The sequence below is a fragment of the Zalophus californianus genome, chromosome 7, assembly GCF_009762305.2.
Source record: "Zalophus californianus isolate mZalCal1 chromosome 7, mZalCal1.pri.v2, whole genome shotgun sequence".
In the NCBI taxonomy this organism is placed as follows: domain Eukaryota; kingdom Metazoa; phylum Chordata; class Mammalia; order Carnivora; family Otariidae; genus Zalophus; species Zalophus californianus.
Window position 1 is genome coordinate 58,394,151 of NC_045601.1, and position 24,418 is coordinate 58,418,568.

Consider the following 24,418-nt stretch of genomic DNA (forward strand, 5'->3'; position numbering starts at 1 on the left):
AAATCACTTCACCAACATTAAAATTATGCTGTTTATGAAATGAAAAAATAGAATGCATTTTAATGGAAGGTTTGACCTGCAGAAAGATGAATAATTTGCATCAATTTTTGTGCATTATGTTCAACTAATGAAGACAAATGTATTCATTCATTTCAGTAAAGCTGAAGAACTGAAGGCCAGCAATTTTATGCACCTATAATGATGAATATTACAGTACTTATTATATGACGAATTGGGAATTCTAGAAATGGATGGTGAGCAAAACAGGGAAAAAACACACTTCTCATACTGATTTCTATTTTTATAAACACTGGCATCTGCCTTAAACAAACAACATGCCTCCCCTAGTACCAATTCTATATCTCTCGCTTCATCAAAGAACAAGAAATAAAGAAGCAGTGAGATCTCATTCATTTATAATTAGAATAGAGAAGTGAAGAAAGAAATTTCACATTGTTCACATGTCAAGGTGGTCTACTTCTACCATAAAAGGGTCAATGATATAACCTATTGCAACATGTTTTACTTTAGGCTAATCATTATACGGAAATAAACACTACCTGAGAATCATTAATAGGACTACTGTTATTTTGTATTCATTAACATAAAATATATAAAGGTAACATTAAAATCCTATTATGAAATAAGAATATATCCTAACATTTATAATTAAATGAGTAAATATGACAGAAATAAAATGTATATAATAATTTTGTGTGTGATAAAGTTATCTTTATGGGTGCCTGGGTAGCTCAATCAGTTAAGCACTTGACTCTAGGTTTTGGCTCAGGTTATGATCTCATGGGTCATGGATCGAGTCCTGCATTGGGCTGTCTGTGCAGCAGGCAGTCTGCCTAAATATTCTCTCCCTCTGCCCCTCCCTACACTCTCTCCCTCTCTCTCAAAAATAGATAAACGAATCTTTAAAAAAATTATCTTTAAGGGGCGCCTGGGTGGCTCAGTCGTTAAGCGTCTGCCTTCGGCTCAGGTCATGATCTCAGGGTCCTGGGATCGAGCCCCGCATCGGGCTCCCTGCTCGGCGGGAAGCCTGCTTCTCCCTCTCCCACTCCCCCTGCTTGTGTTCCCTCTCTCGCTGTGTCTCTCTCTGTCAAATAAATAAAATCTTTAAAAAAAAAATTATCTTTAAATCTAACCTTAGTATTAAAAATCACTATAAATATATCCACTTTACATGAATCTCTACTTCATTTTTATATTGTATACCTTCATGTAGGTCGTATGATTATATGGCTAAGTTAATTTGCATTTTGTTTACAGAAATAATTATTTACTGACTGCATGAAACTTACTATTGATTTAACCCAAAAAATAAAATGGGAACAAATGATATTATAGAAAATTTTAGCATCACAGTATGCACAGACATGAACACAATCCCTCCATCCCCCTCTTCTCAGCTGACACATATTTCATATGTGTTAGTAAAGTCATGAGGGACTAATGAATGAAGCATGCCACTAACTCATTAAAAATAGAAATAGTTTTAATGAGACCCTTCAGTCACTTCACAATATTTCTACCAAATTGAACATAGCAAAGCAAAATAATGCCAGCTGGCCATAATGATTTTTTCTAGACAGCTGCTTTCCTACCAGCTCATGGACCGCTGAGTCTGCCTAGTCCTTGAAATGCAATGTGCACTCAACATTCGAAAGAGAGAAACCAAGAAGGCTTTTAGTGTGGGCAGTAAGAAGGGAGGTAATGCAGTAGAAAATGCCATTAAGGAGAAATGCTCCCTTTTCAGATAAATAGATTATCACCTATGGTGAATTAAAAGGCAAGAGACTGCAACTGCTCACACATATTAAATACTCCCTAATGAAAACTGTGGTGATTTGTTTTTATGCTTTACCCCATCTAGAGTTGTTGTTTCTTTTTTTGTTCTTTTTTCAAATTCTTTTGAATGAAATAGAAAGTTCAATTAACTTAAGAGTAAGAACACCTACAACTTCAAAAATCTACCATTACAGTAAATATCACATTGAAATAACATTGCTGCCGTCAGGAAAACTGAAAGGGATATAATGTCACCCCAGGCTTAATTAAACCAGCTTATGCTTATTTAGCATTTACCTTCACATCATTGTTGATTGCTCCACTAAAGTTATTTTTGTGTAAACAGAGCTTCTCTAATTAAATAGCTTATATTGGAGTCATTCAGCGATTTCACAACACACTTGGGCAGTTCTCATCATACTCAGAATGATGAATGGTGATGGCAGGCCTCTAGATGAGTCACACCGGAGGAGGCCTAGCAGGCTAACAAGAGACTACATGGGCTTTTGGGGGGTAAAGGAAAATATATATAATTTTTGAAATATTTCTGATTTCCCCACTCCAAAAGAGACAAAGTATTTTCCGTTTCAACTTCTTGCATTTAACCACATGTGCCTCTATGACAATATCTGACAATCTGAACAACAATAAAAGCAAAGGGAGTTCCTCTCTTTAATCACATTTACAGTATTAGTAAAGATGAAATTTTCACTATGGATTATGGCTCCTGCAGAATATAAACTCAAAATCCTGGGGAATTTCTGGTACTGATCTGAATTTCCAGAACTTGAGTCCATATTGCTCTGCTGTGAATATATTTATCTCATTAACTCTTGCTGCAAAAAGAACAAGAGCCTCAAACAACATTTCTTTCACACCTGAATGCATTTTTTGGGGTTTATGTTTAAACAAAATTTTGAAACTAAGTAAATATGATGTATTAAAATAATCTTCAATATGCTTGAACAACAATGACATAAAAGGCAAATGCTAATTAGCTAGTTGAACAATGCAGATTATGATATTGGTTGAAAGTTTATGGGAAGTCAGAATCTCTTTCAAGTACTAGAGTTACATGCCCTTGTGTTTATTAATGACTAAGTAAATATAAATAATTCATGAAGCCATATTTCTGGTAGAGGTAATGGCAAAGCAAATCACAAATTACTGCCTGGAATCTTTTTATCAGAAGTAAAGTATTTAAGGGAGTGAAGTATGAGATGCCTCTTTCAAGATTATACTTCTCTGATGAAGTTATATAAGAGAGTTAAGACTCACTCATAACGTACTGAGTCTCAAAATTATTTTAATTTTATGCCATGTTATGAATGAATAAAATATAATTTGCTAAAGAACTTAATGTTATCATATCAAAGCGAAGAAAAGTTATCTGAATAAGAAAAACAAAATGTATATTGCAATACCTGAAGGTGAATGATTTAAATATTATTCCTTTACATTACTGTTTTCAAATGTATCTCATTCAGAATTAGGCTAAAAATAAAATATATGCTACATGCATTAAATAACCTTTAGTGATAATGAGAATTTAATAAATTTAAATTAATATTTGGCAGTGAAAATAAAGAAGAATATGCTAAAATATTCCTCTTGGTCTATCATTTTGCTATATCATAGTATTTTTCAGAATTTTTTATTCCTATATACTGATAATTTTACAATCAAACTCCAAGAATGTCCTTATAAAAGTTAGAAATTTATCATGTGCCTAATTAAAACAATTACTTCAATGAAAACATTCATATACTATCATACCCCACTAATCTATACACTACAAAAAAATGATTCCACTTAGATATATAATACATGATATCTCATGCATTGCCCTTGCCAATATCAATGAATACTTTCCACAATAACTCAGCTTTCTTCAGGACAAGAGTTGATCTAATCAGCTAAGTTGAACAGATAAAAGAAAAAAAAAATCTACATCCTAAGGCTTACAGTTTAATTTGTTTTGTTCTTTCATCTTATCTAGAAGATAAGCTCAAAATTAGAGGAAATAGAAATTCTAAGTGCTATGTCTGGTATTTAAAAAGTTACAATTTTCTGCAATTTAAAAAGTTACATTAAAATATAGCGTATATATCTATTAATATTTTGAATTGTTTTATATTTTATTAATAAGTCTCTTCCTTTTAGTAAAGAGTGTCAGGGGTAGGGAGGGATTGAAATTTTCTTTTAGTATGTTTCAATAAACTATAATAGAGTGCTTCCTTAGAACTGATTCAACTATTATCTTTCTTTTTAGTTTTCAAAACTGAAATAAACCAGTGGGTTTTTGAGATTTGTATAAAATACTATTTTGATTTATTTTTAGTAAGCACTTCCTCAAAGTGAGAGTATGATAGGGACATTTCTGGTACACTAGTACATTGTATTTACAAAACAAACAAGTGAACAACAAAATACCTCAAGTTTCTATTAAGTAGAAATAAAAATTATTAAGAAATTTTGAAATCATGAGTGTTATTATGTGACTATCATTAAAACACCTGTGCTAAAGACTCTGCACAGTGAAGGAAACATTCAACAAAACTAAAAGGCAACCTACATAATGGGAGAAAATATTTCCAAATGACATATCTGATAAAGGGTTAGTATCCAAAAATCTATAAAGAATTTATCAAACTCAACAACCAAATAATCCCACTAAGAAATGGACAGAAGACGTGAATAGACATTTTTCCAAAGAACACATACAAATGACTAACAGACAAATGAAAAGATGTTCAACATCACTCATCATTAGGGAAACACAAATCAAAACTACAGTGAGGGGATGCCTGGGTGGCTCAGTTTTTAAGTGTCTGCCTTCGGCTCAGGTCATGATCCCAGGGTCCTGGGATTGAGCCCCACACTGGGCTCCCTGCTTGGTGGGAAGCCTGCTTCTCCCTCTCCCACTCCCCCTGCTTGTGTTCCCTCTCTCGCTGTGTCTTTCTCTGTCAAATAAATAAATAAAATCTTAAAAAAAGAAAAAGCTACAATGAGATATCACCTCAAACCTGTCAGAATGGCAAAATCAGCAACACAAGAAACAACAGGTATTGACAAGATGCAGAGAAAGGGGAACCCTCTTACACTGTTGGTGGGAATGCAAACTTGTGCAGCCACTGTGGAGAAGAGTATGGAGGTTCTTCAAAAAGTTAAAAATAGAACTACCCTATGTGATCCATCAATTGCATTACTAGGTATTTACACAAAGAATATAAAAATACTGATTTGAAGGGACACATGCACCCCGATGTTTTTAGCAGCATTATCAACAATAGCCAAATTACGGAAAAAGTCCAAACACTGATCGATTGATGAATGGATAAAGAAGAAATGGTGTGTGTGTGTGTAATGGAAAATTACACAGCCATCAAAAAGAATGACATTTTGCCATTTGCAATGATGTAGATGGAACTAGAGTATAACATATTAAGCAAAATAAGTCAGTCAGAGAAAGAAATAGATGATTTCACTCATATGTAGAATTTACAAAACAAAACAGATGAACATAGGGAAAAGGGGACAAAAAAAAGAGAGGGAGACAAACCATAAGAGACTCTGAACTATAGAAAACAAGCTGAGGGTTGATGGAGAGGAGGTGGGTGGGGGATGGGCTAGATGGGTGATGGTCAATAAGGAAGGCACTTGTGATGAGCACTGGATGTTATATGTAAGGGATGATTCACTAATTCCTGAAACCAATACTACACTATATGTTAACTAACTAGAATTTAAATAGAAATTTGTAACAGAAAAATAATAATAAAATAAAATACCTGTGCTATACTGCAAAGTTCTCACACATCTTCTCAAATCTTACTTCTCATTACCCTGGATTACTCAAGCTTGTTTAATGAGGTCATCATATTTAATAATGTAAAATGCCATATTTATTATTAGCTCTAAAAGTTATGTGTTTTCTCTGTTTATAAATCTTACTGCACCATCATATTTTCAGATGTACAATTCATGTGCTCAACAAATACTAGAGGGTTCACAGAATGCAGGTGCTGTTGTGTAGGCTTACAACAACAAAGAAACAAAGATCTATGCCCTCATCCAGATAATGTAAAGCAGCAAAAGATGGTAAAGACATGAGAATCTCACTCCTTTCCGAGACAACACTGAGAAATGTATTTATTTGTCCCAGCTCTTTACAGATGAAACTATAAGGCAATGGGAGCCTAACAAGTCACTGTTCCCACCCTTAGTGCCGAGTTTGCTTGATTTTTAAAATTTGTTCTAAGACACTAGCCAACCATATTTCTCCATGTAGTTCTTAACCCAATTTAGAACAAACTCTCAGAATTTGTCAAGAACATTATTAGAAAAATTGTTTTAAGTTTAAATCAAAGAGACCTTAGGTTTTCCTATAACCTTCTAATTTTACTAATTAAAAAAAAAGAAATCTAGAAGTCATAACTTTCATGTGACTTGTCCAAGATTACAATAAATGACAAGGCTAAATCTAGAATATCATCATGAATACTACATATGACAGTTTCTTTTTTTAATTGAAGTATAATTTACATACAATATCCTATTAGCTTTAGGTGTACATCATAGTGATTCAATATTTTTATACATTAAATGATCTCCATGTAAAGTCTAGTTACCATCTGTGACCATACAAATCTATTACAACTACTGACCATATTCCCTATGCTGCACATTACATCTTCATGACATTTATTTTATTACTGGAAGTTAGTATTTCTTAATTCCCTTCACCTATCCCACCTGCCTTTCTGTCCCTCTCCCCTGTGGGAAGCAAGTTTGTTTCCTGTATCTGAGTCTGTTTCCATTTTGTTTTCCTTCTTCATTTTGTTTTTTAGATTCCATGTACAAGTGAAATCACACAGTATTTGTCTTTCTCTGTCTGACATACTTCACTTAGCATAATACGCTCTAGGGAACTGCAAGGTTGTTGTACATGATGATACTTTCTAATAGCACATTATCAGACTATTGTCTAAAATATAAATTTGCTTATACTCCAATTCATAGATGAGTAAAGTATACTTGAAAAAATGACAAAGAAATCACTCATCACAAATTCCAAATAAAGGTACATGAACTCATGAAGTGTTTGAGTTCATTATGTAATTCTTACTGAGGGTTAGGTCATACCAGACCTAACCATGGCGTGCCACAGTTTGAGCACTCCATCAACAAAAACCTTTGCTCCTCAAGTAGTAATTATGAACACTCAATCATTAATAAATATTTATCAAATATTAGAGTTAATTATAAAACTTCTGAATTAATATATACATTATGCCAATAAGGCTTTGTTTAGGAGGTTTCTCCCCGGTTCAGGCAATAAACAGGTTCATTTTGTGTGCAGAATTTAAAAACAACAATAACATCAACTATTACCACACACTAGCAAGTCAAACATGTCAAAAATAACCTCAAAAATATCTTCTGTGCATCTAAGTTCTAAATTATTACCACTGAGTTTTAATAACCTAACTTTAATTAAGCTTTGAATTAACATACATTTCATTTCTTATTCTTTAATAAACATGGTATTCTACTTGGAAAATAATTTGGAGAATTCCCATTATATAGTTTACCCCCACCACTGCCCAACACATGTGATCTCAGCTACACTTGCATAACTGGAGAATAAGAATCCAAGGTTTTGTGGGGTTTTTTGTTTGCTTGTTTTCACTTCTACAGTGACTGTGGAATCATTATTTGGGTCTGTTATATAAATATAGCAAGATGTTGTGGCACCTGAGTGGTTCAGATGGTTAAGCGTCTGCCTTTGGCTCAGGTCATGATCTCCAGGTCCTGGGATCAAGCCCCATGTTGGGCTCCCAGCTCTCTCTCTCTCTCTGCCTCTCCCTTTGCTTGTGCTCTCTCTGTCTCTCCCTCTCAAATTAATAAATAAAATCTTTAAAATATATATATAGCAATATGTCGTGTTATAAGAGCTAGTGTCTCAAAATTCTCTCAAAGCCAGTCCAAGCTATTTTGAACTACATGATAAATTTGAGCAAACTTTACCAAATATAGTAGAATTTAATGTAGAAATTTTTTGGTGAAGTCATTATGGTGGAAAAGTTTTGGACTTCCCAGACATTTGAAAGATGCTAGAAATTATCTCAACGAAACAAAGACATTTATAGTATTGTAATTTCTGGAATTGTTTATGAAATTGGATTTTCATAAATCTCTGCCCAACTTTCTAACTATTGTATATATGCTCATTTGAAAGAAATTTTCCTAAATTAAAGTTAATCAAATTTATGAGTAAAGATAAATTGACAAATATAGCTATGCTATTTATTGAATATGAATACATGAAGATCAGTTTTGACCTGTCAACAAATTTGCAGAAGTTAAGCCTCAGAAAAATTATATTATTTATTACTGTGATGGGCCAGTGAATAGCTATTTTCCCCTTTATTTTAAAAAATACATTGATGTAATTAAAACATGATAATGTGTTATTTTTTTTTCCTTTTATATAGTATTAGTTTCCTCTTTCTGCTCTAACAAATCATCACAGGGCACCTGGGTGGCTCAGTCAGTTAAGCACCTGCCTTTGGCTCAGATCATGATCCTGGGGTCATGGGATTGAGCCCCACGCCGGCTCCCTGCCCCTCCTCCTGCTCTTGCTCTCTTTTTCTCTCTCTCTAATAAAGAAATAAAATCTAAAAAAAAAAAAAATCACCACAAATTAGTGGTTTCAAACAACACAAATGAATTATCTAATAACTTTGAAGGTCAGAAGTTCTAAAAGTGATATGTCTGCAAGGCTGCATTCCTTCTTCAACCTCTAGGAAAGAATTTGTTTCCTTGCATTCTAAACTAACTCCTAAAAGTCATCGGCTTTCCTTGGCTTGTGGCTCTTTCCTCCCATGTACAGTTCAGCTGGTAGCATTTTCAAATCTCTCTCAGTCTCTTTCTCCTCTCAACTCCCCAACACCATGGTCTGAATGTTGTGACAGCCCAAATTCTTATACTGACACCTAATCTTCAATATGATGGTATTTGGAGGTGGGGCCCAATTAGTCAGTGGATGGTGCCCTCATGAAGGAGATTAGCGCTTTTATAAAAGGGACTCCAGAGAGATCCCTGACCATCCTGCCATGTGATGACACAGTGAGAAGACAAGCCATCTATTAAACAAGAAGCCGGTCTCACCAGACAAGGGGTCAGCTGGCTCTTAGATCATGGACTTCCAGTTTACAAACTGTGAAAAATGAATTTCTGCTGTTTATGTGCCACCCCATCTCTGGTATTTTGTTATAGGTGCCTGAATGGATTAAGACATTTTGGGGGAGCCATTATTATGCCCACCACATGTACACATGTACTGTAATGTTATATATGATCGCACTTGTCATATGAATATATAGACATATTCATATATATTATACACATATATTAATTTCAATAAATCAAAATTTTCATTGTCTCTTCTGACAATTGTTATCCTTTTTCTTTTCACTTCTTTTTTTTAAGATTTTATTTATTTATTTGACAGAGAAAGAGAGCACAAGCAGGGGGAACAGCAGAGGGAGAGGGGAGAAGTAGGCTTTCTGCCAAGCAGAGAGCCCGATGTGGGGCTCCATCCCAGGATCCTAGGATCATGACCTGAGCCGGAGGCAGACTCTCAACCATTTGACCCACCCAGGTGCCCCATTTCTTTTTTTTATCCTTTATTTCATGATTATTATTGAAAATAATTTTGTCATATGAAAGAAATAGGTTGTCAAAAATAATTAATCCAGTGTCACATAGGCTAGATATGTTACTGGTAAATAGTCTGCAATTTCTCTTAAATAAAACAAATACCATCTCTAATAGAACAGTAAAACAAATATCCACAGAAACCAATGAACCACTTGTGGCTCATTCTTTTAATTAACTTTCTAATACTATACTCAATACTATACTATAATAACTCAAATACTATACTCATAAACCACAAATTTGAAAAAATAAAATACAAAAACTTTTATTCATAAAATATTTTTTAAATGTAGAACTGAGAGGGTCTTTTACATTGATGTTGTGGGTTTTTTTTCAACACTGATACAGTAGAAATGTCTACTGACCATTTTGGTAGAAATCAATTTTTCCTTTGTTACTTACCTATTTAGAAGCAGATGTCCAAATTGCTTCCTGATTTTATACAGTAACAGAACATAACAGGATAGATTTGTTAAAAACAGAATTCCTAATGGCATATGGAGGCACTGTTTTTTTTTCCTTCTCACAGCAACTAAGATTAATGAACAAAGAACCAGTGACTGACATAAAACCTACCCATGGGGGTGCCAACGCCATAACCTTTGGAGTCTATAAGGCCGCCAATCTGTGTCAGGTTACAATTCCGCTGTGTAACAAACTCAATGGTTGTTGACTCCATTAGGAAGCATAATCAGAGGTGAGGACTCTCTGGATTCCTTCTTCATTACTTTTGACGAGTACTGACTGCCTCCTGCTACTCATAAAGGCCCACATTTTGTCATACGTAGATATTTTTGATTTCTAGGAAAAAATAAAATAAGTAAGAAAGATATTCCTTAGTTTCCATGTGATCCTACAATAGTTAGTTGGAATTGACTGTATTTCATTGACTCATACTACCTTATAATTGTCTTATTCATAATAGTAATATCTAGACAAAGAAATTAAAATCTGTATAAAAAAGTTTCTTGTAGGAATTCCTTATCTCATATTTCCAGGTATAACACTGAGTTATTTAACAAACATATAAAAAATAACTTAAAGTTCAAAAATGCATAGCTAGTAAATCATAGAAAGCAATAATTAAAAATAACAAGATTAATAGGAGGAACTTTTGTGCTTATATCTCACATGAGTATCTCATGTATATAATTGTATCTTTCACCATAACTATAAAATCAAATTTGGAAGACACAGACACTGGACACCAATTGACACTGCAAAACTTTGAGTTTTTGTTTGTTTGTTTGTTTTTGTTTTTCCCAGTATGGTTGACTATAAGACCGATGTCACAGTATCCTCCAAGTGTACACAAAGATGTAGGTTGAACAAAAAAAGCAATTTGTAACAAATAAAAATTTCCACTGGGACACAATCTGGACACCACAGAACATCTTTTAGCCCAACTCAGGACAACAGGAAATCTATCATTCAGATCTACTAACTAAATATTCCTGGACCAATAAAATTGAATAGTTTTTATGTCCACCTGAAAATTCTCAATAAGGCTTCACTAGGATTTCGCTAGTGAAGGAAAGAAATGGGTTTTGTTCAGAAGGCACTGGTAAAAGTGTAACCATGGACAAGGTTAGCATCTGCTTATGAAAAAGCTCATCTGTAAACGCTTACCCCTAGTTATATCCTTATACAAATACAAAAAATAATACTGAGGCTATAAACACAAAGAGGATATTCACTATATTGGTTTCACTGGCATAAAAAATTAAAACTGTTTTCAAATAAATAGATATGCAATCTTTTTACAGTTTAAGCACATATTTAGGTCCTACATGTGCCAGGTCATAAATGAGATATTACCACTCCTTCCACTAAAAGGAAGGTGCACAATAATATTTAGAAAAATTCAAACACTATTTCAATGATGATAGAAGAAAAACCTTACATTTACTGGGGGTGGGGGGACCTAAATGTACAATGAGTGCTTTCTAAAAACAAGTATAGCATTAGGGCTAAGGAGGGTTCAAATGCAAACCTTTGCTCTCCAGTGAAACACTAAGCATGTTAAAAGGCCAGCAGCTCAAAGTTTAAAAGATAGCAGCTAGAACATCTAGAATAAGAATTGATAGGACTACAAATGTGAGAAGCTGTGGTGGCATTTCAATTATTTTAAAGTAAAATAAGCATATGTTGGAAATAGGAAAGAAAAATGAAAGGAATATTTAAGGTTTTGATGAAATCCTTATTGGAATAGTTAAGACCAATAGTGAGATTTTGCATAGACTCATTTGACTCTCCAAATCAGTAACATATGAGGATAGACAGAACAAATTCACTTCCTTTCAAAGGTAAAGAACTTATCTCCTAAGACTTTGCATTGAGAGAGACCTAAATACAAAATAAAATCAAAATTAAAGCTCACCTGCAGATTAAGGAGCTTTTATATTAAAAAAATTAAATTGGACAGTTTTTGATTTAGTAAATCTGTGGCTGATAATAGATAGATACACAGTCCCATAAATAATAATTCTAAAATGTATGGCTTCAAAAACTGCACTCTCATCAGTTGGCAATTTAAAAGGTAACTCTTTAAAGGAGAGGGAGAGTGTAATATCATAATATAAGCATACTCTTCAAGGCCAAAACCAAGCAGAGAGATAAGAAAGAGCATAAAAAGTTATTTTTACTTGTATTGGCCATAAATGCCTAAATTCTCTCTTTTGTTTCAGTTATGAGAACATTAACAATTGATGTTTTATTGCTTTAGTTACATGATTTCCAATTTCTGATAACACATTCCATTCACTGATAAAAGATAATTTAAATAAAACTTGAACACTAGTATTTTTGTCTCAAAGTGGGGGAACAGAATATTTACAATGGCACTAATCATTTAAATATGTCTATATATTTATAAAATGATACATAATTATGTCTTTCTCTTTTTATAACTTATTATATATTAGAATTTCACAATATTATATACTATAAAAAATTATATTAGAAGTAGTATTTTTAATTTAAAGACTATGTATCACAAGAAATTTTAAAAAAGAGAATTACATTTTTAATGGTATGACATATCCCTAAATATGTTGCTGTGTAAACAGATCAAATTTTTTAACAACTGAAAACCAAGAAATTAAAAACTAATCCTAATCTATCCTTTGCAGATATATATAGTTTCATTTTAAAGTGATGTGAATGTAGAATTATTTTTCATTTGAGATATCTAATCTATGACCTTTAATTGATGAAATAAGGATTTTGCAAAATGTATTTTCATACAAAATTCTTTGACTGCTTTCCTGCACTGATATTTTATTTCTGTGAGTACTTCCTAGAATTACTATTGATATTCATTTTGACACTAATTATTTCCAATCTTCCATTGCTACACAAGTATCTCCTACTGATTTACTTCCAATTTTCAGAAATCTATTGTCTATGATTTTTGTACAGCTTCACTCATCTTTCCTACCTGCAGAAGATATAAATATTTCTATTATTCTTAAAACTGTAGAATAGGTTTAGATAGAAAAGTCACCCAAATTGTTTTGTTTCTCTTAATAAAAATAAAAAACCCGAATAAGAAATATTTCAATTTAGAAAAATTATCTGATGGTCACAGATATTCTATGTGGCTTTTTGCTTGATTTGTTGTCATTCTTCGACCTCAATTTCCAATTTAGCAGAGTCACTTCTTTGCACCTCCCATTTATGGCTACAAAGAGATATTTTTAAAAATCATCACTGCCTCTGTGGGCTCTGTGTGTGTGTTAGTGGGGAGATGCCATTCAATTCTTACCCATTTCTACAGAAAGTTGAAAAGGTGGACTAATCTTTAGCATCTTCGGGCAATCTTATTACTTCTATTATAGTTAGTAGTGAAGAGAATCTGGTGCATCAGGTTTAAAAACAAAAGGTCTGCACAACATGAATTTCACTGAAACCCTCAAATTTAAAGAAGCTAAGACAACTTACAAAGTATTTGAACAAAGTATCTGAACAAACTCATAGGCTGAATATGAAGCTTAGGATTCTTTTATCTCAATAAACCTGACCATTCAGAAATAATTAGTTACTTATCACTTAAGTAATATATAGATTCTGAATAATGTGGGCTGAGTCAGAAGTAATGATCATTCGTTGTGTATCTCTTATTAATGGAATCTATGCAAGTTGTTCTTATGCAAGCCCCTTAATATCTTTGAATTTCAATTTTCATAATAGTCAAATAACTTTGCCAACTTCTCAGTGTTTTTTGTGAGGATCAAATAAGATACTATGTGTAAGCACACTATACAATAGTGAGATATTTTTATAATTCCAATTATTTTTTAAAAAGAGGGCATACCACCAAATGCTTATATGTTAATTTTCTTAAAAAAAAAAAAAAAAGACCAAGCACTGTGGCAGAGATGGCAAGTTGAATACAATCTTTGAGTACATGTTCTCTCCCATGGTATGAAACCACAAGGTGAAAAAGAATGGGACAATGTACAACAGAAACAAAATTTTGGAAGCTGGAAAGAAGATAGGTGAATTGTAACTTCCTTAGAGTTAAGTAACCTATAGAACCCTTTCCTGCCCACAAAACTTTCAGAGATTGGCATCTTTATATCCCTCTCAAAGCCAGAATGATCAAAGATCTAACAAAAGTAAAAATTATTGAAAGAATGTCTTTGAAAAAGTTAGATCCTTGATCCCCTTTCTTTCTCTGAGCAGCATAATAACTGCTCCGTCCCACCCAGAGGACTAGAGGATTTTATTCTCTAAAGATGAAACAAGAGCACACTGGACACAGGAGAGCCAGGGGAGGCCATATTGAAACCAGAAGAAATAAGGCAGAGTCTACAACCCAGCCCTGTTTCTGTCCGGCTCCTTAGAATTCCTCCAGTAGAGACAATGGAAGTTTTTTTCAAGCAAAACTGAACTTCACCAGAGAGATAATGATGAGCAGTTAACACAGATAAAGTTCAACATGTGTGAGACATTATTCTAAATTATTTATAAATATTAAATCATTTTAATTTTACAAGATTTCTATTAGGTGATACGTATCTTTCCAGCCATCTGACGAATGAGGAAACCAAAACACAGAGAGGTTAATAATTTGCCCAAATTCATGTGGCTACTTAGGGCAAAACCAAGAATCAAACATGAGCAGATTAGCTACTGAATTCATATTCTTAATCATCACACTACATTGATTCTATGTAAAGACACATATCATGGATTCCCAACAAAATGTCCCAACATATCATGCTATGGCAAAGTTCACAGTTTTTCAGCTTTGGGCAAGCACCCAGGGTTTCCAGTGAGCCTTTTAGAGTCTGCTATATATCATCAAACACCAAAGATAACCAGATATTTGAAGGAAGCCTCTAACATGAAATATAAAGAAAAAAACAAAATGGCATAAATGTTTTCAGAGAGGTAAAAGATACTGCATAAATGAAATGAATAAATAAATAATAAATAAATAAATAGACTCTGTTGAAAGAAAACACATTCAGGGAACAAATATATATTAAAAATCTTGCATCAAAAATGAAAGCCTCAGGTGCCTGGGTGGCTCAGTCGTTAAGTGTCTGCCTTCAGCTCAGGTCATGACCCCTGCATCCTGGGATCGAGCCCCACACCGGGCTCCCTGCTCTGCGGGAAGCCTGCTTCTCCTCTCCCCACTCCTCCCTGCTTGTGTTCCCTCTCTCGCTGTGTCTCTTTCTGTCAAATAAATAAATAAAATCTTAAAAAAAAATGAAAGCCTCAAGTGAAATTTTAGAAAACAAAGTAAGGAAATCTCCAGAAAAGTAGGAAAAAAAGTTAAAAAGACAGAAAAAAGGAAAGAATGCCCTGAAGAAGGATCATGAACTGACATCTAAAGCCTGAGTCCATGTCAACTACATAATGAGAGGTGAAGAACTTTCTAGACATGGGGAAAAGCAGTTAAGAGATGCCATCTTGGACATGAATTTGATGGGTTGGCATACTGAAGGAAGTATGCTTTGGCTGGGGCACATAGAGTCAAGGAACATGGTACTAGAAGATGACAGAGAAATAGATAAAGGGTGACCAAGATGGCCTGTTTCCCTCAGCTTTCTCAACTTTAGATGAGCTTCTTCCTGTGTCCAGGCCCCTGACTTCACTTTTACCTGGCCTTTCCAGAAACCAGATGGTCTAATCACTGAGGTCCCTTCTCTCCTTTTTCTTAAATTATTCACTTTAGAAAATATGTAATTGTAAATTCTTCTTTTGCATCTTTCAGATGCAAATCTTTAAAAGCCTCTCCATCAGCTTTACAGTTTAAGACCCAGGAGCCATCCTTGAAATATAATCATCAAAGAAGAGAAGCACCTCTAATATCCAGTCTCTCTGGGAAGAAAAGAGTTTAATTTATGTGGGCACTTTAAGTTATAAAACTACCTCCTGTCATGAAGGCACTAAAAGTTTATTTTTCCTTTGGGTAAGACCAATTAACAAATACAGATGGCTATGATGCCCCCAGCACAGCTCTTAGGAACACACAGCAGCAATCTAGGTGGGAAACAGTACTTGCACTATGTAAGTGGTGTTGGAGATAAGGAGAAAACTAAGACTTCAAGGTGTGTGTGTGTGTGTGCGTGTTATGGCTAAGGCTTGGTCATTATTAAACTATAGGAAGTAAGAAGAGGTTAGATTGAAAGACTTACTGGTTTCTGGTTTAAACTGAGAGAAAAAAATAATATCAAAACAAGGTTGGGGAAAAGGTTATACCTAGTAGGTTGGAGGTACCTAAAAAACATCTAAATAGGTCTGTCATGTGAAGTTAGATATCTAAGTCTGGAGTACAGGGGAAAGGTAAAAGCTAAAAATATAGATTCTGGAGTTCTCTTGGATATACAAGACAAAGTAGTGGATAGATGAGGAAAGAAGATCCCAGAAGAATCCTAGGATCAAACTTAGTGCAATTTTGAATTTCAGTGGCTGGCAGAGAAAACAGCTTGCAAATGAGACACACAGAAAAGTGAACAAAGATTAAGGAAGAAAATATGGAAATTGTGGTGCTGCAGAAATCAAGGCAAGAAAATGTTTAGTGAATGAATGCTCACTTGTAGTGATTGGCCAAAAAAAAAAATGTATACAATGAGAACTGAATAATATTCTTTGGACTTGGTGAGAGAAAGCTCCTTATTAGCAAAAGCTAATTTAGTGGAGTGAAGTATTTAGAAGTCACATAGAAGTGGATTAAGGAAGGATTTGGAGAAAGTTAAATGGAGCCAGTAAGTGTCAAAAAAGAAAAAAATGTAGGACTCTGAAGAAGAGGAGATCCATGGCAGTAGGTAGAAGAATATTTTGGTTTAAGTAAGATTTTCAAAGATTCAAGATATCGAAGCATGTTTAAATGCCAGTGGGGGAAGTTCCAGGAGAAAAGAGGTTTAAAAAGCCAGAGAAAGAAAGACAATTAATAATGCAAAGTTTCTAATAAGGTGAATCTCAAGTAGAATAACAGAGGATTTAAAACACTGCAATTAGCTTGATCTTTGATTTCAAAATATTTATATTAAACACATGTGGAATTATATTGATACGCTACGATGTATTGTGTAAAGAGAAAACAAGAAGCCTCAGCCGGATTTATTTTTAATAAGATAGAAAAATGTTGAACATTTTCAAAGTAAAGTAGACTATAGGATCTTTGAGGTTAAAATCAATAGGTGGAAGCTGTACAAATTAAAGATTAGGAATAAAAATGCATTTAAAGTTAGTAAGCAAGTAATTAAAACTGAAATCAACAAAACAAGTATTTGCATACTGAGTGTGAACGTTGTATGTAAACTTAAGAAAGGACATATCAAGTTGCAATGTAAACTAAAGATTGGAGGTGAAAGTTGATGGGACATGTTGAAAGAACCACATACACTATGTTTTGCTTAATCTGCTGTGTTTAAGATTGGTTTCATTCAATGAAATAGCTACCGACCATCATCAAGGGACAAGATAAAATCATGGATGGGAACTAAGCTACTGAACTAAAATGTACAGTCATTGAAGGTTTTCTAGCTTTAGTGTTACAGAGAGGTAAAGACCTACATAGAACACCAGGAAAGACTCAGGAATTGGGACATAGCTTGGCCCTGTGCATCACTGCTGCCAATCTGATTAGGAAAGACTTTCCAGAAGAATGTATTATTTAAGAGAAATATGAAAAATGAAAGTCAGGTCATGAGATAAGCATGAAATAACATAATTCTCTGTAAGAAAAGCATTGAAATAATGACAAATTAGAGCATCATGGAGAAGCTGTTCAGGTAGAGGTTAGTCAAATAAAATAAATATTGAATTAGTGAAAAAAGAAATCTTGTTTTACTCCTTTACTATACAGATGAGAGAACTAAGGTTACGTCGTAAGAAAAAAAAAATTTGGCAGTGAAGATAGATTTATAAAGAGAAAAGTGATGATAGGATTTATAAGGTCATGATTTTATAGAAGAATTTTAATTTCATAATAAGATACTTATTTAGCAAAAATGAGAAACATTCTTAAGTATTATCCATACAGTTATGTTGTACGTAATCATTTAGATAAATAAAGTTAAACAAATAAATTAAATCATGACTCATATTTCTTGAAATGCATATTAAAGTCAAAGCACTACAGAGGAAAAGCATATTTAAAAAATTTTCTAAATAAAATCTTATTTTCTCAAGCAACTTACCCTGTCATTCTGAACACCAGAATCAATTTCTTTTTTGTTGTTGTTTTTGTGCCTCACATTAAAGACACTTTTTCTTCTATGTTAAATCGGATGGATTTAGGATGTCAATGTTTAGCAGTGTTTATTTTATCAAACTGCTGAGATTTGTAAGCTGACTTGGTTTTTGCTACATCAGCACAAAACAAAACAAAAAAAAACCCTAGTTCCTAAGGCACTGTCTTTTTATAATAGTTTTATGGGCCATGAAACATCAACAAAGGATAAAAGAAAAGATTCTTGTCAAGAATAAACCTAAAAAGAACCAGAAATACAACACTTCCTAAAAATTCACAGATGCCGAATGATTTGTGCTCTAAAAAGAACATTCAGTGTAAGTACTTAAAATATTTTAAACATAGCCAATGATTTAAAATTTAAGGATATATTATTTCATGATTTAAAATTTAAGGACATACTAGTTTTAGTTTCTGGCAGAACTCTAAATTTGCAACCTGAAATTATTTGGCTCTTTACAGATCTCAAATAACTAATGGTTTCAGGCAATGCTTTTCCTGATCATTTTAGAGAGAGATTTTTAGAACTGGTGAGATATTACTGTAAGGATAGTGCTTTGAAATTTTGTTTCTGTGTCTTGAAAATGTTATGAAAGCTAATAAAGTAAGGATTACTCTTGTACCATTTGTATAGATCTTTTCTTATTGGGAAAAATATATTTTACAAATACAAAGCCATCTTCTGTTTTAAAAAAAAAATCTTTAGCTTAAATTCTTTAGCACACAAATGAAATCTTTCTTTTTACAAATGAATTCTTCATCTTCGTTTTGTTTGCTCTCAAATACAAATTAAAATTTAGAAACCATATTGTGATCACTAACCTTGTAAACATAAAAATGATAAGAAAATAACATTATCGATATTTGTGTGACCTCCAGAAGCAAGAATTTAAATTTACTTTTTAAGTATGTTCTAGAGGAAAGTTTATTTTCATGAATGAAATGCAAAATCTTTAACATTAATTTGTTTGAACTGTCATAGCCACAAAGTATCAAGAACACAGACAATCCAGTACTATTTTTTATATAGTCTATTTCCCATTATATTAGAAATATTGACTACAACTCAGATTCTTTAAAAATGTTAATCAAGTGGTACGACAACCAAAACATCTTGAAATAACTTAAAAAAGACTTCCTGTTAATACACTTATTTTGATTAAAAAAAATTCAGGAAAAGATGTTTTGCCTTCTAAACCATAATGTCTGGCAGAATTTGTTGGACTTTAGTGTATGGATGAGTATGGTGAAATTACTACAAGACGAGACAGGAATTTCTGATCATTCTTCATAATTACCAAAGTAAATTTGGTGCTATTGGACACTTACTCAAATTAATCCCTCTCAATAAATTCCACATGACCAATTCTGTTTCTAATATTAACTTAAATATTTGGATATAAATGTTATAATAATATTTCCTATTTTGTTATGAAAAAGTCACATGTAATAGTCCCTAATGCATGGTTTATGGTTTGAAAATGGCCCCGACCAAGGTCTCCCTTGGTAAAGGAGAATTTGGCTGAGATTTGCATTTTAATGTTTTATTACAGTAAATAAATTACCAACAATACTGGAACATATGTGCTAGGTAAGAACAGCTGAGCTCTATCTGGACTCATCTGACCTTGGTCACTAGGAAATTAGAGTTAATTCAGGAAAACAGGACTGAAGCCATATGTGGTTCATATTAAAGGTGAATTTGAAGCTAGTGCAGTGATCTGAAAGCATTTGGTTGTTAGCAAACCTGTCAGTCCTTGGAATAATTCTGGCAGTTTTATCTCAAGGCATCTGCAATCTCTTAAAACAGGATATTTGAAGAGAAGGACAATGAAACAGAATGCTTTTCTCCGTGTTACTGAGAGCTAATAGAGGAATAAGAGACACCTTTATGACTGAGCATAATATGATGGCCAGCAAGTTTAAAATGATCTGGTACAGGTAAAGGCAGTTATTGTTTTTAGGTGGTTGAACCAGTATTTGATAACTCATTCTGCTCTATTCAGAATCTCTGATATAATGAGTTTTCTGGTTATTGCATTTTATTCTTTAAATGAGATATCTTGAGGTTTGGTCAAATGTTTTTTTTTTCTTATAAATAATAGTAATCAATAGTATATTTTACTGTCATTTGGCTAGACTTAAATAAAATTAGGAAACTTGACTTCACCAAGTCAATAAAGGACCTTGAATAAGTCACAATTTTTTGGCTATGTCTAATAAAAAGCTTCCCTACCAATTTCACAGAAATATTATGATGAATAAATGAAAAAAAAAATATATGAAGTCACTTTGACAAGCTATCAAGCTCCCTAAGATATCAGGATATCACAATTTTATTCTTATCTCAAGTTTCATGTAATCAAATCAATGGAGAAACATAGTAAGTCTATAATATGACTGCAGCATTTGCCCACCATGTTATTTTATTTATGCTTTTACCTTTAAAATAATTTATAATTTTTAGAAATATTGAGGCATTTACTTGCTTACTCATTTACTCAGTTGTTCTTTCATTCTGATATTTATTGAGCACCAGCTGGGTGTAAAGGATCATGCTGAGGCATTGTGTCTGCAGAGATTAGCCAAAAACAAAGCATGACCCTTGTCCTAGTAAAGCTTAAAGTCTCATAATACATGACAAGTAAACTAAGAATTATGAAATGGTGTGATAAATGCCATGACAAATGACAGATGAGGTGTAACCTAAATTGATGAAGGAAGACAGGACAGAAAGTCAGAGGAAGTAATTTTCTTTCCTTTAAGATTCAGATCATAGTTTTTCTGGGTCCTTACTCTTTTCTAACTGAAACACTGAGCTTTGAATAGGTGTGGGAAACACATACACACAAACACATACACCACAAAAAAGTCCCTCGACATTTGAAACTCTTTTTTAAAAAGACTGATTTATTTATTTATTTATTTATTTATTTATTTATTTATTTATTTGACAGGAGAGAGAGAGAGAGAGAGAAAGAGAAAATGAGCAGGGGTGGGCAGAGGCAGAGGGAGAGAATCTTCAAGCAGATTCCCAGGTAAGCATGCAGCCCAACACTGGGCTAAATCCCATGACCCTGAGATCATGACCTGAGCTGAAACCAAGAGCTGGGTGCCCAACTGACTGAGCCACCCAGGTGCCCCAACACCTGAAATTCTTAAAAGAGTCATCATTCTCACTTTTAGTCAGCACCTTTCCTAGGGTTTCTTAATTTTATTGGGAGATGAGGCAAACCTCACCAAAATACCTTAAAGATATGTATAATATCTGTATTGTTATAACCTTTATACATTAAAATATACCCTAAATGAATGTTTTATTTCTAAACAGTGAATAAATGGCCTCAGTTGGGTCCCAGGGACTTAAGGGAGAGGAGATGAACAGCCTTATTAACATCTGCATTCACTGACTGGACAAGCCTATTTGATTTAATATTCATGAATTTAATATGTATAAAGTAATTGTATTAATGACTATATGAATCCTTAATCTGAGGTACATTTTATTTACAAGGAGCACACTCTAACCTAGAGGCTTGAATTTGCTATTTTCTCCAACTGGAACCCACTTCCCTTGCATATTTGGGTGCCTCACTCCTTCATTTCCTTCTGATCTTTGCTCAAATATCACCTTTTCAAGGGAAATTCCACCATTTGTCTTATTTATAATTCCCACTGCTCGCTTACCACAGATATGCCTCCTGCTTTATTTTTATCCACAGCACTCAATAACTATGTAGTATATTATTTATTTCCTATTTTTACTTATGCATCTGTTCAATTTCTATCTCCATCCACTAGGAGATAAATTCCATGAAGATGGAGATCTTTCTCTTGTTTTGCTCATCCTGACACCCCTAGACCTAGAACAGTGCCTTGCATATACGACTGGGTATTTTTTGAATAAATGAACCAAAAATGCATAGATGAATGAATAAATACATACAATGGAATTATTTCTATTGGGCTAAAATTTAAAAGACAAGAATATTAGTCTCAGCTCTGGTGTTACCAAGCTAAGTGATACTTGGTGAGTAATTCCATCTCTTTAGAACTCAATTTGCTCAAATGCAAAATAAATGGGTTAAACCACATAAATGCTAAGATTTCTTCCATCAAAGAAGGTCTACATAACTATGCGTATTTAGAAGAATAACTAGGTAGATTTACTTCTCTCACATTCTATTCATGCCTTAATTTAATAAAGAAAAGAATACCGCTGGCTTAGTTTTAAAGCAAAGCATAAATAAAGCCCCATCATTGCACTGCATACAGAAATTTAAGTTTCATTTCAATGTTAAAATGTAGTTTTAATGGATTAACAAAAAAATTCTAGAATATATTTCACATTCCACATATCTCAAGGGTGGGAAGTAGGATTACTGTCTTCTTTGTTCTTTTCCCAGTTCTTAATCCTTTTGAACTAACCCCTTTTGAAAACAAACCGAGGTACAAAACCCTACTCTTTCAAGACCCATGTCCTATAATCTTACTACCTAATCTCTCTTACTACAGTCTCCTATTCATTTCTGGGTATTGCCATCATTCTTAGAATATTGTAGGACCCAGATGTTTGTTACTATCAGTGATGTACTAGCAAATGTTTAACAATTGGTTTCCTACAAAAGGGGAAAAGGCCTGGATTTGTAGTGTTTCCTGGCTTTTATAGTTTAAATATTCCTACTATTGCCATTTTAAGCTATGGATATGATATCAACCAAACTATAAAATCCTTGAAAAGTTCATTCCTGCAAGTCAGTACAAGCCAGCTCCAGTACACCCCTGCTCATCCTTCACTGAAAGTTCTGAGTGACTTCACAGTTATTTGACAATCATTTCCAATGACTTACTTAGTAGAGCCTTAGCCACCCACATCCATGGTCATATAGTTTATCAACACCTAAATTTTCTTTACTTTTAAAATCAATTACTCAAATATCCTACTCCATGATTATAAGCTCTTCCTTTCCTAGAGTGCTTATTCAATTTCTTTACTCTTTGCATTTTCCAAGCTCATTGGTGCTTCATGCCCATTAATGGCCTACATTCCAATTCATTGGAATTGGTAGTAGTACTTTCTACTTCTTTATATTCCACTGTGTTCAAGCGAGCACTCATGATCTGTAATTCCAAAATTAATGTTGCTAATATCCTAAACACAACAACCTCCCTCTTTTCTTTGGACCACCAAACCTAACCTCAATCTTGAATAAACCCAACTACTTCTAAATTTGTATCAAAGCAGCACAGCATTGCTGGAAAAAGTCATACTACAAAGTGTGAAGCTAAAGTAGGTGCTCAATACTGTCCAAAATTTAAATTTCTCAACTAATTCTCTACAATGCCGATTTCAACTTTCTTTCCTGAAACTCAAAACCTTTTGTGGACTCATTCACTGTTGGTGGTTGACCTTGCCTTTGCTTCATAGCGAAAAGTGAAATCACACATGGGAACAGACTCAAGGACCAATCCCCCTTATAGCAAAAATCTTATATCTTAAATTGCAATCTCTCCTGTCTCTGCTCTGTTCCCCTTTCTCCCAGAGTGAATCCTTCATTTTATGGTTTAGATTCTACCATGTCCTTTTATCTTTTTCAGGAATCTTACATAATTATTTTACTCATATCACTCCCCTTTAACTGATAACGTTTAAGTATGTTTGAGTCTTCTAGATCTTAGCTTCCCTTTGAATAATTGACCTTCTTTCACTGGACAGTTACCACACTTTCTCTTTTCTCTTCTTTAAAATAGAGTTGTCTTCATTATCCCATTTCCTGATTTCCAACCTGGTCCTCTACCCACTCCAATCTGTCTTCCAGTCACATCTTTTTAATAAATCTGATGAAATATACTATTGACCTCCATATTTTTAAATTTAGATTAATTTTGTTTGTTTTCAGGTTACCTGTCACCCTCTGACATGCAATGCTCTTAACCATTCCTGACATCGTCTTCCAACAGCTCTGTTCACATCCACTGCTGAGCCTTTCAGCCTGTTCTCTACACTGAGCCAGAATGTAGAGAATCTCAAACTTGGTCATGTCAACCCACACACCCACACTTTATTAATCCACTGATAATGCTCTCTGTTACTCCCAACCTAAAAAGATAATAATAAATGGAGCTTCTGGTGAATTCTTCTCAATAGGGACAATTCAATTAGCATGTTTCCCATCCCTTTCTAGA

At 33.6% G+C, this 24,418-nt stretch overlaps 1 protein-coding gene across 1 annotated transcript in view; it reads right to left on the minus strand.

The window, feature by feature from the left end:
• The window catches only part of GRIK2 (glutamate ionotropic receptor kainate type subunit 2), a 676,248-nt gene that overhangs the window by 26,019 nt on the left and 625,811 nt on the right, over positions 1-24,418 (minus strand). The window contains 2 exon segments of the mRNA XM_027602788.2: positions 10,099-10,209; positions 10,212-10,323. Of these exon segments, the coding sequence (XP_027458589.2) occupies positions 10,099-10,209; positions 10,212-10,323 (223 nt within the window).